The 15,372-nt window shown below is 40.0% G+C and overlaps 1 protein-coding gene across 9 annotated transcripts in view; it reads right to left on the reverse strand.

The window, feature by feature from the left end:
• The window catches only part of TBC1D5 (TBC1 domain family member 5), a 560,456-nt gene that overhangs the window by 60,433 nt on the left and 484,651 nt on the right, over positions 1-15,372 (reverse strand). For 5 of the 9 annotated variants that reach the window (XM_044383370.3, XM_057315993.1, XM_044383372.3 and 2 more), the window contains 2 exons: positions 10,848-11,131; positions 6,714-6,779 (listed from right to left, as the gene is read on the reverse strand). In XM_044383370.3, coding sequence (XP_044239305.2) covers positions 6,714-6,779; positions 10,848-11,131 — 350 coding nt within the window. The remainder of the gene's footprint in view (positions 1-6,713; positions 6,780-10,847; positions 11,132-15,372) is intronic. The other 4 variants (XM_048215962.2, XM_048215961.2, XM_057315995.1 and 1 more) reach the window with 1 other exon arrangement.

The raw sequence follows: 15,372 nt of genomic DNA on the forward strand, positions 1-15,372 counted from the left end.
ACCCATAAATCTTTGTCTCAAAGTTTATTTCTCAGAAATTCTGACTCATGACAAGTATTTACAATCATTTTAGATTCTAGGCATTTTAAATATACTAAATAAAGACCAAATTCTTAGGCCACCTCAGACATGCACATATTCTTGAGTTCATAACCAAACACCAGGGAACAAGCCCCATGCAGATGCAGCTTATGAAATGCCTACAAAAAGTCTGTCTAGCACTAAGAATGAGGGATGACCACAAGAGAGCTCTTAAAAAGCTCTTAAAATAGCAGTACAAGGGAAATACAGACTTGTATGTACACTAACTAACCTGTAGTCCTAGGTGATAAAAGCAAACACAGCAGTGTAAACAAGCATATTCTGGAAGCACAAAAGAGGGAGCATCTGATCCTGTCTTAGGCAATGCGAGCTACGCGCCCCATCTTAAAGCCTGAAGAGCAGGTGGTGGTGGTGGTGGTGGTGGCGGCTCAGGAAGGGTCATCTCTGGCAGAGAACACAGTATTTATCAAGGCAACTGGTAAATACTACTAGCTCCATCAGAGCCTTGACTGAATCCCTTCGAGCTTCCTACCACCCATACGTCATTGAAAATGACACCAATACTAGTGTAAAGTAACATTAAGTCCCAGAGAGTGCTTCTTTCTCATTTGATCATCATTTCACTGGTTTTCTGGGGGAAGGAGAGAGTCAAATAGATTCTTTCTAGAAGTTGCTGGTACCCTAAATCTGAGTTTATTTTCCCCCTTGGTCATCCAGCCCTAGGGGGAGGGAGGAAAAAGGGACGGTGAGGATCTAAATAGAGCCAGCTACATCAAGAAGAGCACTCTGTCCTCATCCTAAGGATCTGGCCCTTATCCAGTAGATGATGGGAGTTGCTACAGATTTCGAGGAGGAAAGTAGCAAGAGGATTATAGCTTAGTTGAGTAAGGCATCTCCTCCTGCACTTGCCCACGCAAGAGATTATAAGGGCTTAACCTAAGGCTGTGATAGATTTCAGAGATGTTTACAAGGCAGAATTCCTCAAACCAGTACCTGCTGAGTCTGATACACCTAAGCTTGAGTCTAAGCCCAGTGGGTATCTGGTTGTGGGGCCCTGAACAATTCACTGACTCCATAAGCCATGGCTGTCATCTATAAGTGAGACGTCTGCTTCATATGTGCTTTGTACCCCAAGTGGGTAATGTGCATGAAAGCGCAGTGTGGCTGAGCGTATCAGAGACTATGTGAAGCAGTCAGTAGACATAGACCATTACTAGCACAGCGGTGACTTCCAAACCTAGAGCAGGGAGTTTAGTATGCAGTGCGGTGGGTTGCAGATTTGCTAGTCCTCTATTTACACATTGACTGTACCTCCCGCAGACTTCAGTGAACTAGCTCTAAGCCCAGGATGACCACATACGCATACATACGCCTGCCTGGTGGGAGGGCTGGCCTCCAGGACCTGCTCTACGGTCCCGCTTGTGAAGACGCATGCCCCGGTGTGAGCTGCATCTGCACAGAAGGGGTAGCTTGTTCTAAAGTGCACGAAGGTGCTATCTGGACTAAATATGGATGTGTGTAAGGATATTAAATCTTTCCTTTCTTTCCTTCTCCTCTCTAAAACATTCAGTGAAAGTTTTGTGTCCCATGTGCTATGTGTCTGTGGAGGTTATTTGTCAAGAGCCCAAGCTGACTGAATGAGCTTCACAGGCCTCATGAAGAGCCCTCACTACAGAAGGGCTCAGAGGGACGGAAGGGGGAAGCAGAGAAAATATTTATTGAGTGCCATGAATTATATTCTTGTGATTTTTCTCTCATTAAACTCAATGGGAAATAAGAACGGGGTGGGGGGTATTCCTACATGGACAGGCAGAACCCTTGTAAACTCGAGACCAGCCAGAGGAGCTGGACACAGGATACCCAAAGGCAAAATATTCAGAAGGCTTGGAAGCTGGGGGGGGGGGGGTCGCTAGTGGGGACGCATAGCTCAGAAGAGCAAGGGAAAGGCCTGGGAAGCCCAGTGGTGTGGCCACAGAAAGGGGATCACCTTGACTTTATTCAATGACTCAGGAGAAAATGAGATACATCTGGTCCCTATCTGGTGACATTTTGTTACCTCACAGACTTGAATGACAGCAAGAAGGCTGATGTTTACATGTTAAAAACATACATCTTGGTGTCACAGGACAGTGAATGGAAGCAGGCTGCTCCTGAAGCCCCTGGGATAGACCTGCTGCAGCCTGACCACAGAGTCCAAGCACTGTTGGATGTGCCCACATGCAATAATGTGGATACAAGATATCAGAAGTAATGATTAAAAAAAGGAAAGACAGGTGTTGAGTTGGCTCTTCCATAATTTGATTCTGAAAACCAGAGGTATTTGAAAAAAACATAATAGTGCCACCATCATCACTCCCACCTGAGCAGGTAGTACTGTTGAGTCCTCATTGTGGGACAGGTGCTGTGGTAATTTCCAATGTCCCGCCCTGAAGCAGCTGTCCTTTTTTTTTTTTTTCTTCCCAGACAAGAGGGTATGTAACCTCCCTACATCATCCAGCAAGGCATTGATGGAGGAAGAATTCAAACCCAGACCCAACTGAGAGCCCATGCTGGGCAAAGCTGCACTCCCCCCAAATAAGGGCTGTGCCAGGTGGGCTGTAGTACATATGACCTAAAGTTAAAGGAAAATGGAATGAGGTCTTTTGAAAGCAAAGGGCAAATTTTGCCCTTGTTCTCGGTCCAAATACTCATTTGCTCAATGTCTTCTGGAAATAAATGTTCTACAAAAATGCATTTTCTAGCTAACTGATGCATAATTTGTTTTACATATCATATGTTTCTCGGCCTTCTTGAAGTGATTATCCAGAACAGAATGGAACTATTTGTCCTGCTTCACAACTATCATTTCTCATCAAGAAGCAGAGTGGCCAACATAGGGTCATTCACGAGGATAGCCTTTGGTTTCTCAGTCTCTCTTCTCACTCCTGTGAGTAGGAACTCTTTGTCTATTACTATGTTCTACTCTAGTTAACTGGCCTCTCTTTTCGTTGTTCGACTAATTTATTGCTTGTCATCTGCACTGGGGCATTTCTGTTAGTGCTTTGTTCTTGAAGGTCCAGAGGGGAGTCATCTCCAGACACGTGAGCTGTTACCGCGCTAATGTGACTTTCACGTTACTCCTCCGTTTAAAGTCTCTTTTTTTCCTAGAAGGAATTACAAAAAACTTAACAATGGTTACTCTTAGGGAAATGGGTTGGCAGAAACAAGTGGGAGGAGTAAAGAGAAGGTTTTTTCTACGTAATGGCTTTAATTAATTAGGATGGTCTAATGTTATATGTTTTAGTTTTACCTTAAGAATATCATCAGTGGGGGAGCCAGGATGGCTCAGTCGGTTAAGTGTCCGACTTTTGTTTTCAGCCCAGGTCATGATCTCAGGGTTGTGAGATCCAGCCGCATGTCAGGCTCCACGCTGGGGGTGGAGCCTGCTTAAGATTCTCTCTCTCTCCCTCTCCCTCTGCCCCTCCCCCCTTAAAAAAAAAAGAATGTCAATGATGGTTATCTGGGCATGGAGATCCTTTTCTCCCTTTTTTATTTTTAAAAACAACCTGACAAATGCTCTACAATGATACCTATGTGTGCATGTACGTATGTATATTCATATCTGCAACATAAATATGTACACACAAGTATAAATATTAAAAACGCCTATGGCAATAACTTAAGAAATTGAAATTTCTTTCCTAATGGTCCATTAAGTGATAATACTTGTATACTTCTGTTGTTGGAAATTCTAAATTCTCTTTGGAAGTAATGTGTGTGTGTGTGTGCGCGCGTGTACCCATATTTTAAAGCTTTGTGGTTCCTAAATATCCCTTGGAAAAAGTTTCTGGGGTAGGCGGGTAATTTCTAAAAGTAATTTTCAAGAAACTCTTTGAGTTAAGTCTTCACAAACAAATTCTCCCATGGCACATACTTTATGACTACAACCCGCACTGAGAGATATAAAACGGAACTTCTCAGTAATCTTGCAAACACTATTTATTGACTTAAATTGTGGGAATTCATTTTATAGTCAGCGTTTCCCTTCAAAAAAAAAAATAAAGCCCATACAATTGTGTGTTTAAAGGCAAAGACACAAATATAAAATCTCACGAAAACATATAATCAAAGAATCACTGAAAGTATTGATATTCACTTCATTTCTTGAAATATACTCCATTGCTTTGAAAAAAGATACCTGGGAACGTCTAACTGATAGTTTTATTTCCCTTACAAGTCTATCTACTCTTAAAATATTATATAGGGGAATTTAATGGGTGTGGCAGCTCTGAGGTTCTCCAGCTTGTAATATTACTGATCCTATTAAGCACAGATTGTTAGACAGTTTTTTGTTGCCACCACAAACTACTTCGGTTGAGTTCTACTTCCCCTTGCTTTTTGACACTCTGCAGGAAGTGTGCTGAGGAAAACACAAAGTGACTTCTCCAAATCAGGGCAGGCATTGTCTCATTTTCTTATCATCCTTGTCACAATCATCAAGCAGACTGAAAGCTCTTATCTGGGCTTCAGGTCTCATAAAGCAGCTGGAACCTTCCCTATCAGGCTGATACAATCTCTGTCAGGGCACCGCAGGCAGGAGGAATTCTGAGCTGGGTATCCAGAAAACGAGCTGGTCCCTGACTGTGTATGCTCGCCTACGCCATCTAACGCACAGGCTGATGCCCCAGCAACACGGTAAAGCCGAGAGCAGAGCCTGGCACACAGTAAGCACTGAACAAATACTGGGTGAATAGATGAAGAAGATGATCCTACCTATATAACACAAGGGATCCGAGCACAATGATGAAACCCCCTCTTTAAGATGCTATTAAAAAAGCAAACTGTTCCCGTGGCTCTGGTCTGTAGGAAAAAATGGACAGAGCAATAGCATAGAAGCAGAAGTCAGAGTAAGCCAGACAACCTTTAACTTTCTCTCTCCATAGGTATAAACTGAGATTCCACAGCCAAAGATCTACTTTGCTAACTTGAAACTAACTTTGGGATACCGAAACACTTGTTAAAAAGTTGCCTGGTGGGGGCTCAGATTTTTTTGTTTGTTTGGGGGGGTGGGGCAGAGGGAGAAGGAGAAGCAGCCCTCTGGGGGGGGTCAGAGTTTAATTTCAGGAAACAAATTTTAAGTCTTGTGAATTCTCACCATATCAAATGATCACAGTATTATTCATTTAAGCACAATAACTGACAAGGTTTAAGAGAAATCATCTGGAAGTTATGTGCCTTTTTTTTTGTCCACCCTACTGCACTCCTTCATTATATAGCTCACTTAGACACTAAGAAAAGTAAAGAGCAGCTCTCCATGCAATCCCCAAGCTCAAGAAGCCCTTAAAGGTCAACTGGTTCAGTTACCAAATATCACCAGAAACTGCACCTGTGAAACAGAATTATACATAGAAGATCATATCTTTCTATTGCCACAGTATTTTTTTAAGAAGTTAAGCTGATATACCACTCATCCTTCTAATCACAATGTATTGTTTTCTGTTAATTTATTAAAAGGTACAGATATTATGAAGACATATCATTATTAGAACAGCATTTTAATACTAGTAGCATGACTGTATTATGTGGATATTTTAAATTAAGGCAAGTGTGTGATCATGAATTTTAATTAATAGTGCTATTTTTAATCTGAATTTGAATGGGAGATTCTTTTTTTTTTCCCCAAAGATTTTTATTTATTTATTTGTCAGAGAGGGAGAAAAAGAGAGAACACTAGCAGGAGAAGCAGCAGGCAGAGGGAGAAGCAGGCTCCCCGCTGAGCAGGAAGCCTGATGCGGGACTCGATCCCAGGACCGGAGCTGAAGGCAGACGCTTAACCAACTGACCCACCCAGGCGTCCCTGAATGGGAGATTTTTAAAGGTAGTCTAGGCTTCCACTTAATATAGAAATCCTCTTTGTAGCATATTTTATCTAAAAGATTATATAATAAAAGATGAATGCAACAGCTTCAATATTTACACATTTAAATGTTCCACAGGAGGTGCTAAATGTGAATTACTGTTATTTTGTATTCCTGAAAAAAACCTTTTCTCTAGATTTTGAACAAATGGCTATGGTATTCAAATGTGATCTTTTTATTTTAAATCATTGCCAATTACTACACACAGAGATCTGTCACACTGGACTTTGATTCTGTTAATAAGATTCATAATACAAAGCCTGTACTTTTTTTTTTTTTAATACAAAGCCTGTACTTAAACAATTATTTCAAAGTCAAGTTACAATTCTCTTAGGTAAAATATAGTAAGTATTTCTGGCTAATACATATAATAATATGCATCCAAACTGCATATAAGTCATTTTCTCTCAGAACTGATGTGTTAAATACTGGCACAAAGCAACTATGCAACAAAAAGAACACCTCAGTGTGACCTTCCAAATGAAGCGTAGCACTAAAATAACCACAAAATATAGAGTGACCATATTTTGCAAGAAAAGAGGCTTGTGCAAACTTCATAGAAAACCCACATCACAGCCAGATTTGGCATCACCAAGGTATGACATGAGAGGGGACTTTTGTTCTGAACAACAGTGCCACTCAGTGGCTGAACAATGGTAGTGAACTGATCAACAGTATGAATGGAGGGTGGGCAAAAAGAAAAATGGAATTTTGGAGTAGGCAATGATAATGCTGCAGGCAAAGAGAGATACTACGTTGCCATGGTAACTGTACCTTGGAGGTCAGTTAGAGTCTGGACAGGAACAGAAACCTGAGCATCGCTTCCTGTAACTACATCGCCTGGATTTCATAAGAAAAAATAATTAGATTTCATAAAAAGGAAAAAAAATCAACTTTACTTTTTTTCATACTTAATACTTTTATCAATCTAATTACTAAAAGTACAGTAAAACAAAATACAATCTCAGAAAAATTCATATAAAATATTTTTTAAAGGCAATCATTTTTAACAAGTGTTCCCTCAAAAGCTTCTGCATGTTTTTCTTCAAGGAAAAAACAACAAGTTGCCCCTAGTCTAAAGCAGAGGATAACCTGAGCGATCAAAAGATTTTCCTGAGATTTCGTTATGCTAGAAATAGTAGGGTGGTATAATATTTTCTTTCTTAAAAAAATTTTTTTAATGCAAAGTAAGTTATATGCATTTATCAAGAAGCAGGCACTCTTTTGAAGCTGATTTCCTCCTGTAACAGAAATTATTTTTAACTAAACTTGAAACCAATTGCTTCAGTGATAAGATAAATACCTAAACAAGCTCTAATTTCATAGTAAGTATTGAAAAGATTTCATAAGTTACCACATGTACTTACAAATGTCAACATGTAAAAATAAATCTGTGAACTGCACACCCTTTAAACTTGATATACTTATTATAGGCAAGATTTCATTCACAAATTGGACCTATGGGAAATGCTCAAAATAAAGAAGTGTTCGACTTCCAAGGAAATGGGGAGAAAGGGAGTGCATTTTAAAAATACAGGAAAGAAAGGAAAAGGAGCACAACAAGAAATCCTTGAAGAACTTGGGTACACTGCCATTGAGAAGGAAGACTTTTTGGTTCTCTGATTTCCTTCCTGGATGACCAAGTTCAACACCAGGCACAGTCACTGTCAACAGAATCAGCCTCGCAGCATCTGAAGGCCTAAGCTATTTTGAAGTTAACGAGCTAAAAACCAAGCCTTCTTAAAAGACACCATATTTTCCATGTTTGATGATGTAGGATTAACAGACTTCCTTCCCTTGTAGCTTTTATACAACAGTAAAAAAAATCAATTTTTGAATTACGTAAGCTACCCTCAGTGCCTTGACCACTTGCTACAATTGTAACTGACAGCACAGCCAGCTCATCTGGAAATCACTGGGTTGTAATCATATCGTCTCCATCAATTAACAGTACATACATTCTATATATCTGTATCTCCTGTAACTGAAATAAAATCTATAAATAGGTACACACTCCAAACAGCAATAAGCAGCTTATAGCAGAATTTATCAGGTCCTGAATCTTCATAATATAGTTAACTCTCTGTTCACTGATAAATGAAGTGTCCATTTTCTATGTATTTGGAGGAGATTTTCAATTCTATGCTTGCTACTCATTTTTCTCTGCTGCTTCTGGATCACCTATTAGTGTATATTTAGAGACTGAAAACTCATTTTAATATTAAATACCACCAGGAAAATTACGGAGGAACATTTGTGCTCCCTCTTCTTTCTTTCATGACCCTGTTCCCAAGACATATACAAACTACAGTTTGCATTTCCAGCAACATATATGTGAATTTTGGGTTTCCAATACAACTGTTCCCCTACATAAGCACAAATCATCAAGAGCTAACTAAGCTATGAAGACTATAAGCATTTTCATTTTTAGAAAGAAACCATTTTTCCAAGCAACTTCCAAATTTCCCAGCAGAGTACACTAAAAGGGCTGATTGGTTCTCCCTCCTCAAAGGCACCAAGTAGAAGACTGTTGTGAGATCGTTAGAAGCCATATTCCAACACAAGCCTCCTGACAGGCTGCAGACTGTGCTCACCCATCTCTGGGACCAGGGGACACCCTTGCAGATTTGTCACTGTCACAGCACAGCAGGATACTTGCATAAAGAACTAATGTTGGAGAAGTACTTTTCCTTGTAGAGTTAACAAACACATCTTGATAGCTGTTTGGAGCTGGGAGACCCCCCCTGTCCCCCGGGGGCAATACAAACCTCTTACTTCAGGGTGAGGAAGCAAGTGGTCAGAAGGCTTCTGGACTGTGCTTACAGTTCACTTCATGGGTGAGTCAATGAGGGAAGAGCAGCAACCTATACCGGCTTCTACAGGCATCACCTGCTCTCTCTGCCTTTTACTCTGTTTCATTCAAACCTTTATGCAGGGAGGGGCATTAGCAGGGATATTTATCTTTAAGATGAAGGTAGACAAGCTTTTCATGATTGACGTGAGAAGAATGAACCAGAAATAAAAAGAAGAGTTGCCAAACAAGGAGACTTTCTCTCAGCAGAGGGATCAGTTACAAGATACCCTAGTGATACTCATGTTCCAAATACTTTGCTTAAGTGCTCTGCTGTCTCCTTATAACTGGGGACCTCCTTCTCATCAATTGTTCCATCCTCATGCACTTCCTTTCTCACTTACTGTGATATTAATACTTGACATTTCCTTAGAGATACAACTTTATACTTCTACAGTCATTTGGCTTGGTTCCTCAGAAAATTTAAGCTACAGCATTAAGAGATTCTCTGACTCATTTGCCTGCCATCAGTTAGAATTACTACTGACTATGGCTTGTTATCAAAGCAATACTGAAATCATATTTGGTTAGAACAATAAAACAGTACAATTAAGAAATATACAAAATAACATTCATTTCCATTCTGAATGTGGGCATGTCTCCTGGCATTAAAATACATTTACAATGTGTTAATGATCTGAAGTCCTCTTTTCTTTAAATCATCTACATTAAAAAGAAAACAATGTAGTTTTAAACAACATAATCTGATGTAAGGCAAACTGAATATTTTAATAGAAACTTATATACTAACTATATAAAGTCTAATACTTCCTATAGGGAATAACAGATAACACCATGTAATGGAAGAATACACATATACTCATTATCGAATAATACTCACTATTTTGTGCCATTGGGGAATAAAGTTCATTTAATTTAAGCTTACCAGTTGAAATGCCAACGATTTAAAACTTTTAATAATTTTGGATGCAATCTTCTTAAAGAGAGTACATGGAACATGGTTTAAGGTCTTCGTATTCACCCAATAGCACCATGGTTATTCTCAACACCAGTTACTGAACATGGCTACAACAAGTGATCCCTTTAAGACATGAATAAGGCATGGGTCAGGATATCTGTCCTGACACTAAATGGCCACAGACTCTGTGCTTTGTGAGGTCTTAGGATTGAATTTTGTAGATCTTCTGCCATCATGTTACTATATTCTGCTTCTATAGTATAGATAGCAGAGTCCCACCACTAAAAATAAATGCAGCTGTTTCTAATCTGCTATGAATAGGAGTACTTAATACATAGCTCTCTGTAAATCATGAAAAATAAGAGCATAAAGGTTCTGAGTAAGAACCTGAAGGGCTGTCTTATGAGTAAAATACATGTGGGAGATGAAGCACCGCAAAGGCCATGACACAGAAAATGTGCCTGCGCCAGGCAGCAAGGATGTCACTCTCTGCAGCGCCAGCCATGCCCTCACTCTTCGGATGACAACTCGGGATGATGTGGTCTCTCACGTTTCCTTTGCTCTGACATTCTACAGCCCTAAATCTTACTGTGTAGACTCCCTTATTTTGGCTGCTTGAGGTTTGTTTAGCTTTTCTCCCCCGCCACCCTGCCCCCCGTAAGGGTCTAGTTGATCTTCCTCAGGGGTACAGCAGCTGGATGAACAGCGGCAAGCCTAGGGGCACGCTTTCTCCAACACCAACGGCGTGGAGGAACGCTACTGACTAGTAAAGCCCATGCTGTTGGAACTTCCCATTTCCGATCCTCTTCTAGCCAGAAGCACCATGACACACATTAGCAGGATCACAGTCAACTGCTTTCAAGTCCCGCGTTGTGAGACTTTGTGCCATACTCTACGGGCACCCACGGCACTCAAATGCAAGTATACTAGGATGTGTTAAAGAAACACCTTAACAAACTACCTCATAACACGTTCCTATTAAGAACAATATAGTATCTGATGTTCCAACTTAAAAAGGATCTAATACAACAGACTTTTTACAATTAAGTTTCGCATTAATTTCTATTTCTCAGAGGTTGGTTCCTCATAGGCAGGTGAGGAAATCCCGTCTTCAGATTTATTGGTATTTTTTCCTTACCTTTGTTCAACTGCACGGGCATGCTTTCTGATTTCATCAGTCTCTGCTGCTGCTGCTGCTGCTGCTGCTGCTGCTGCTGCTGCTGCTGTAAATGGTGCCTGGGGACCTCTGCTAAGGTCCTGGCGGGAACCACAGCAGTGGAAGAGCTGCCACTACCTCCTGCTGGTACAGGGCCACCCGTGCTGCCTGGGGCGGTCATTGCTGGAGAAATCAACTTCCTTCCAAAATTAATCAGGCTATTAGAGACCTTATTTATATTCAGGGGAGCACCTTTGGCATTGGTCCTGTAAAAAAAAAAAATTAGGTGGAGAAACATCATCTAAGTTAGAGGACAACCCTATTTCACATATTCCATTGGTATAAAAATATATCTTACCTGCTTTGAAAAAGGCCATTCACTAGATCAGCTATACAAAGTGAGAAGTGAGAACTTAAAAGTGATCACAGAATAATAAAACAACAAGATTCTTCAAGAGGTAGCATATGGAAAAAGGTCTTTTTACTTTTCATTCATTCATTCAACAAATGGGACTTATGTTGTGCGAACACTGTGCTAGGTTCTGGGGATGCAATTGTTCAGAACATAGTTCCCCTCTCGGAGTTTCCAGTCTAGTAGGGAAGAAACATATAATCACATTAATGAAGCAAGGTTAAAACCTGTGATGAGGACTCTAAAGCAGACGTACGGGGCTGGGAAGGCGGCACCTGCGAAACGAAGCGGATGGTAGACTTCCCACAAGCCCTGGCCTGTGGGTACTAGGCCACATTTAATCTGATTTTGAAAAAAAAAATGTGAAAAGTTATATAGAATCGCCTAGTACCTGAGAACTGCAATCCACCTTCACCACCCTGACCAGCCCTGGCTGTCCATAGCCTCCTTCCCCACTGCCCTGCTTTACTTTTTTTTTCTTACTTATTTGAGAGAGAGAAAGAGAGAACACAAGCGGGGTGGGGTGAAGGGGGGAGGGGGAGGGAGAAGCAGACTGCCTGCTGAGCAGAGAGCCTGATGCAGGGCTCTGTCCTAGGACCCCAGGATCATGACCTGAGCCAAAGGCAGACTGGATCATGACTGAGGCACCCAAGTGCCCCCGTTTTACTTTTCTTGGTGGCACATTGCATCTTCTGACACACTGTCTATTTTACTTGATGGGTTATTATTTGTCCATCTCCTCCAATTCCCATTCAAATGAAAGTTTCATGAAGACAAGGATTTTTGTCTCTCTGCTACACTGCCATTGCCTAGCTTATAGCAGATGTTTTGTAAATATATATAAATATAAATATTTGTTAAAAGGCAGCTGCACCTACCTGTAGTCTGAGTCTTTCCACCCTTACAGTGAGGAGTCCTGCTGCTAGCCATGGCCAGCCTCTCTATTTGTGCTCTGGATCCTATCCTCTGATCTTTCCAGATTGTTGCCCCTGCACTTCCCTCTCCTGAATCATCATTTTCTCCTTCTCTATGTATCATTCCCATTAGCATACAACCATGGTGTGTGTGTGTGTGTCTGTCTGTGAGCTTGTGCATGCGCATACGTGCGCACACCCACACAAGCTTATACTTTGAACCCTCATTCCTTTCTAGTTAACCATCCCACTTCTCTCCCTCCTCACAACATATTTTTTCAAAAAGCTGTCTTACGTGCTACTTCTGCTTCTTTGGTCCCAAGCCCACTACGGTCTGGTTGTGGCCTCCTTGCCGTTGCTCAGAAGCCTTTCCTCCCCGACCCCAGTGACCTCCATGTTGCAGAGCCGACCGCCCACTCTTACTCCATCCTCCCCTCAGCAGCGGCGACCTCCCTAAGCGGCCCTCCCCTCACACACTCCTCGCCCGGCCGCCATGCTGTGCCGGCATCTGTGTTACCGCTGTCCGGCAAACAGAGGACACAGGAAACATTCGTTAACGGAATGACCACTGAATGACTACCTCCCAGATGATTCATAATCCTGAAGTATCTCAGGGACATTATCCTAAAGACCAGATATGATTATAAATTATTTTAATTGTAGGAGGTAGTCTAATTCCAGGACAATACCAAAGTTTGTATTTTTATTGCCCCAATCATTAATAGAAGCTTATTTTCTTTAATTTTGCTTTTTTTTTTCCCAGAAAAGTAGAAAATGAAAATCAAGTTTGAGGGATACATTTACTTGACTGGAGTTAACTTGAATTTTACTATCACTTCCTTCTCTCAGATCTACCTGGCAGCTCTTATGTAGTCATTCTATGTTTAAATAACAGCTGTATCCTTGGCATTGCTAGATACAGCTCTAAGACAGAACTGATCCATAGTTCTGTAATAAAAAGAACACTACGCTTCCTCCTTTCATAAAGTTCTTCTCTAGTGGTACTAGCTAATATTATGGGCTAGGTATTGGAGACTTACATTACTTTGGAGATAGGACAAATCAAATTTAAAACCTGGAATTCAGCTTTATAAGAGAAAAAGCTATTCATTTACAACTCAATGAAATGGGAAAAAATCATTTTTCAAATGATTCTTTTTGCATCAAGTTTTATCTTTAAAGAACTGAGCTACTTAATGCCCTTCCAAAAATTATTGAAAATAACATTTCCTAATGGAGATAAGGATATATAGTGATTATGCACCACTCACTTCCAGTTTCCCGCTGCTTCCTAATGAAGTACAGCATTCTCAATTTACAGATGCTACAGCTTGCAACAGAGAAGGCACTCAATACATGTTTATTGAAAAAAGAATGAATGAAAAGAACTCGTAAGTTGTGGATTAAGTAAGGCATTCACCTCTGACACTATTGTACTCAGCGGCCTGTGTGCATTCCCACTTCTTGTGTGTGGCAGTAGGAAGAAGAGCTCTCATGATACTGAAGTTCTACTACATTTTCGTTTTGCTTGTTTGCAAGTCAAGATTCATAATTCACAGATATGAAGAAGTTATAATGTTGTTACCCTTTTTTATAAACAAAAATGTACTAGTCAAATTCCCACACTGCCAGTTGTAAAATTTATATGTTGATAAAAGTACTAAGAAACTGCTAGAGCGTTATCAAGAGAATATGGTTGATGCATCTTCATTACTACTAATAACCACAAAAAAACATATAGATCAAGCCCATGCCGAGCAATTTTTCATCTGAATAGCTCTTAAAAGGGGATGAACACTGTTCTCCTTTTCTGAATATTTTTTGTTTTCAACCAACTTCCCCCTCATCCACTACCCATTGCTTCCAGAAGAATATTTTCTTTTCAAAACAACTACTGAAGGTGACTCTACATCTTTTCAGATATAAACAATTCTAAACCATATACTTCTAGGGAAAGCACACTACCCACAGTCTGTTTGTTTTGCAGGATGACAATTTTTTGGCCAAAGGTAGCTAACACAGATCTTAAATATCAGTAGCAGCATTCTTTATAAGAAATCGTGATCAGTTTGTAAGAATTATTTCTGGCTGTGATGTACACTATTAAGTCATATGTGCTAAATTAATGAAAATTAATGCAGCTGTCGGAGATCTGATGGACATCCAGTACTGGGTTGGACTAACAATGGAGTGCAATGTGTCAACAGTGTTGAAATAAATAGAGGACTCTTGAGTTAACAAGACATTAAACAAATCTAATGGGTAACTAATTTTGTGTAATCAGTCTTTCATTATTACTATCTAATAAATACTATTATTAAATAACAATAAAAATAGTACCATATAGGAGGGCTTGTTTTAAAATTGTTGCCAAGACCCTACTTTTGGCACAACCGCATTTAGCAGGTTAAATCAGTAGGAATGGGGCATTTTTCTGAGGATTCACGAAACCTCAAAACACCTATATCAGAACCCAATCTGGCTTCACTGTTGGGCCCCTTTGGATCAGTTTCTAAAAGTCTAAAAATGGGTGGTTCTTGTTGCCTCTTTCTACCCATTTGATCTCTTGCAGCCTGGCTTTCTAACGCATACTCTAACAAAAGAACTTCTAGTGTCTCTAGTGCCTTCTTAATTGTCAGAGTCATGACGTGTTTTTTTCAACTTCTAAAACTTTTCTAAGCTTAAACAAACAAACAAACTAAAAACATTATCACATGATTACCTATGTAAAAACTTTCCACAACGGTGGAGATTTTCCTTTCCTGTTATCCAAACTTTGACACCACCCCAGGCTTTTACCTGTCTATCTATGGATTTATTTTTTAGGTCTGATATTTAGTGTCTAATATTTGTTTATTTCACCCCTTTTGCGATAAAATTTTGTTACATGCTTGTTTATATTTTTTTCAAAGAGTTTTCTATTTATCTGTATTTATTTTTCTCTATAATCTAATTTATATTTTCCTTGTTATTTCCTTTCTTGTGTTCCCAAAGGTCGAATGCTTGGTTTATTCATTCATTCATCCACTCATTCACTTATTCATTCCCTTTCTTTCCCAATAAAAGCATTTAAAGCTATACATTTGCCTCTGATTATAGCAATAGCATCAAAGTTTCTCCCACACATTTTCTAATGGCCCATTGGCTCAACTGTTATTTAGATACATTTTAAAATTTCAGA

The sequence above is a fragment of the Ursus arctos genome, unplaced genomic scaffold (assembly GCF_023065955.2).
Source record: "Ursus arctos isolate Adak ecotype North America unplaced genomic scaffold, UrsArc2.0 scaffold_20, whole genome shotgun sequence".
Classification (NCBI taxonomy): Eukaryota; Metazoa; Chordata; class Mammalia; order Carnivora; family Ursidae; genus Ursus; species Ursus arctos.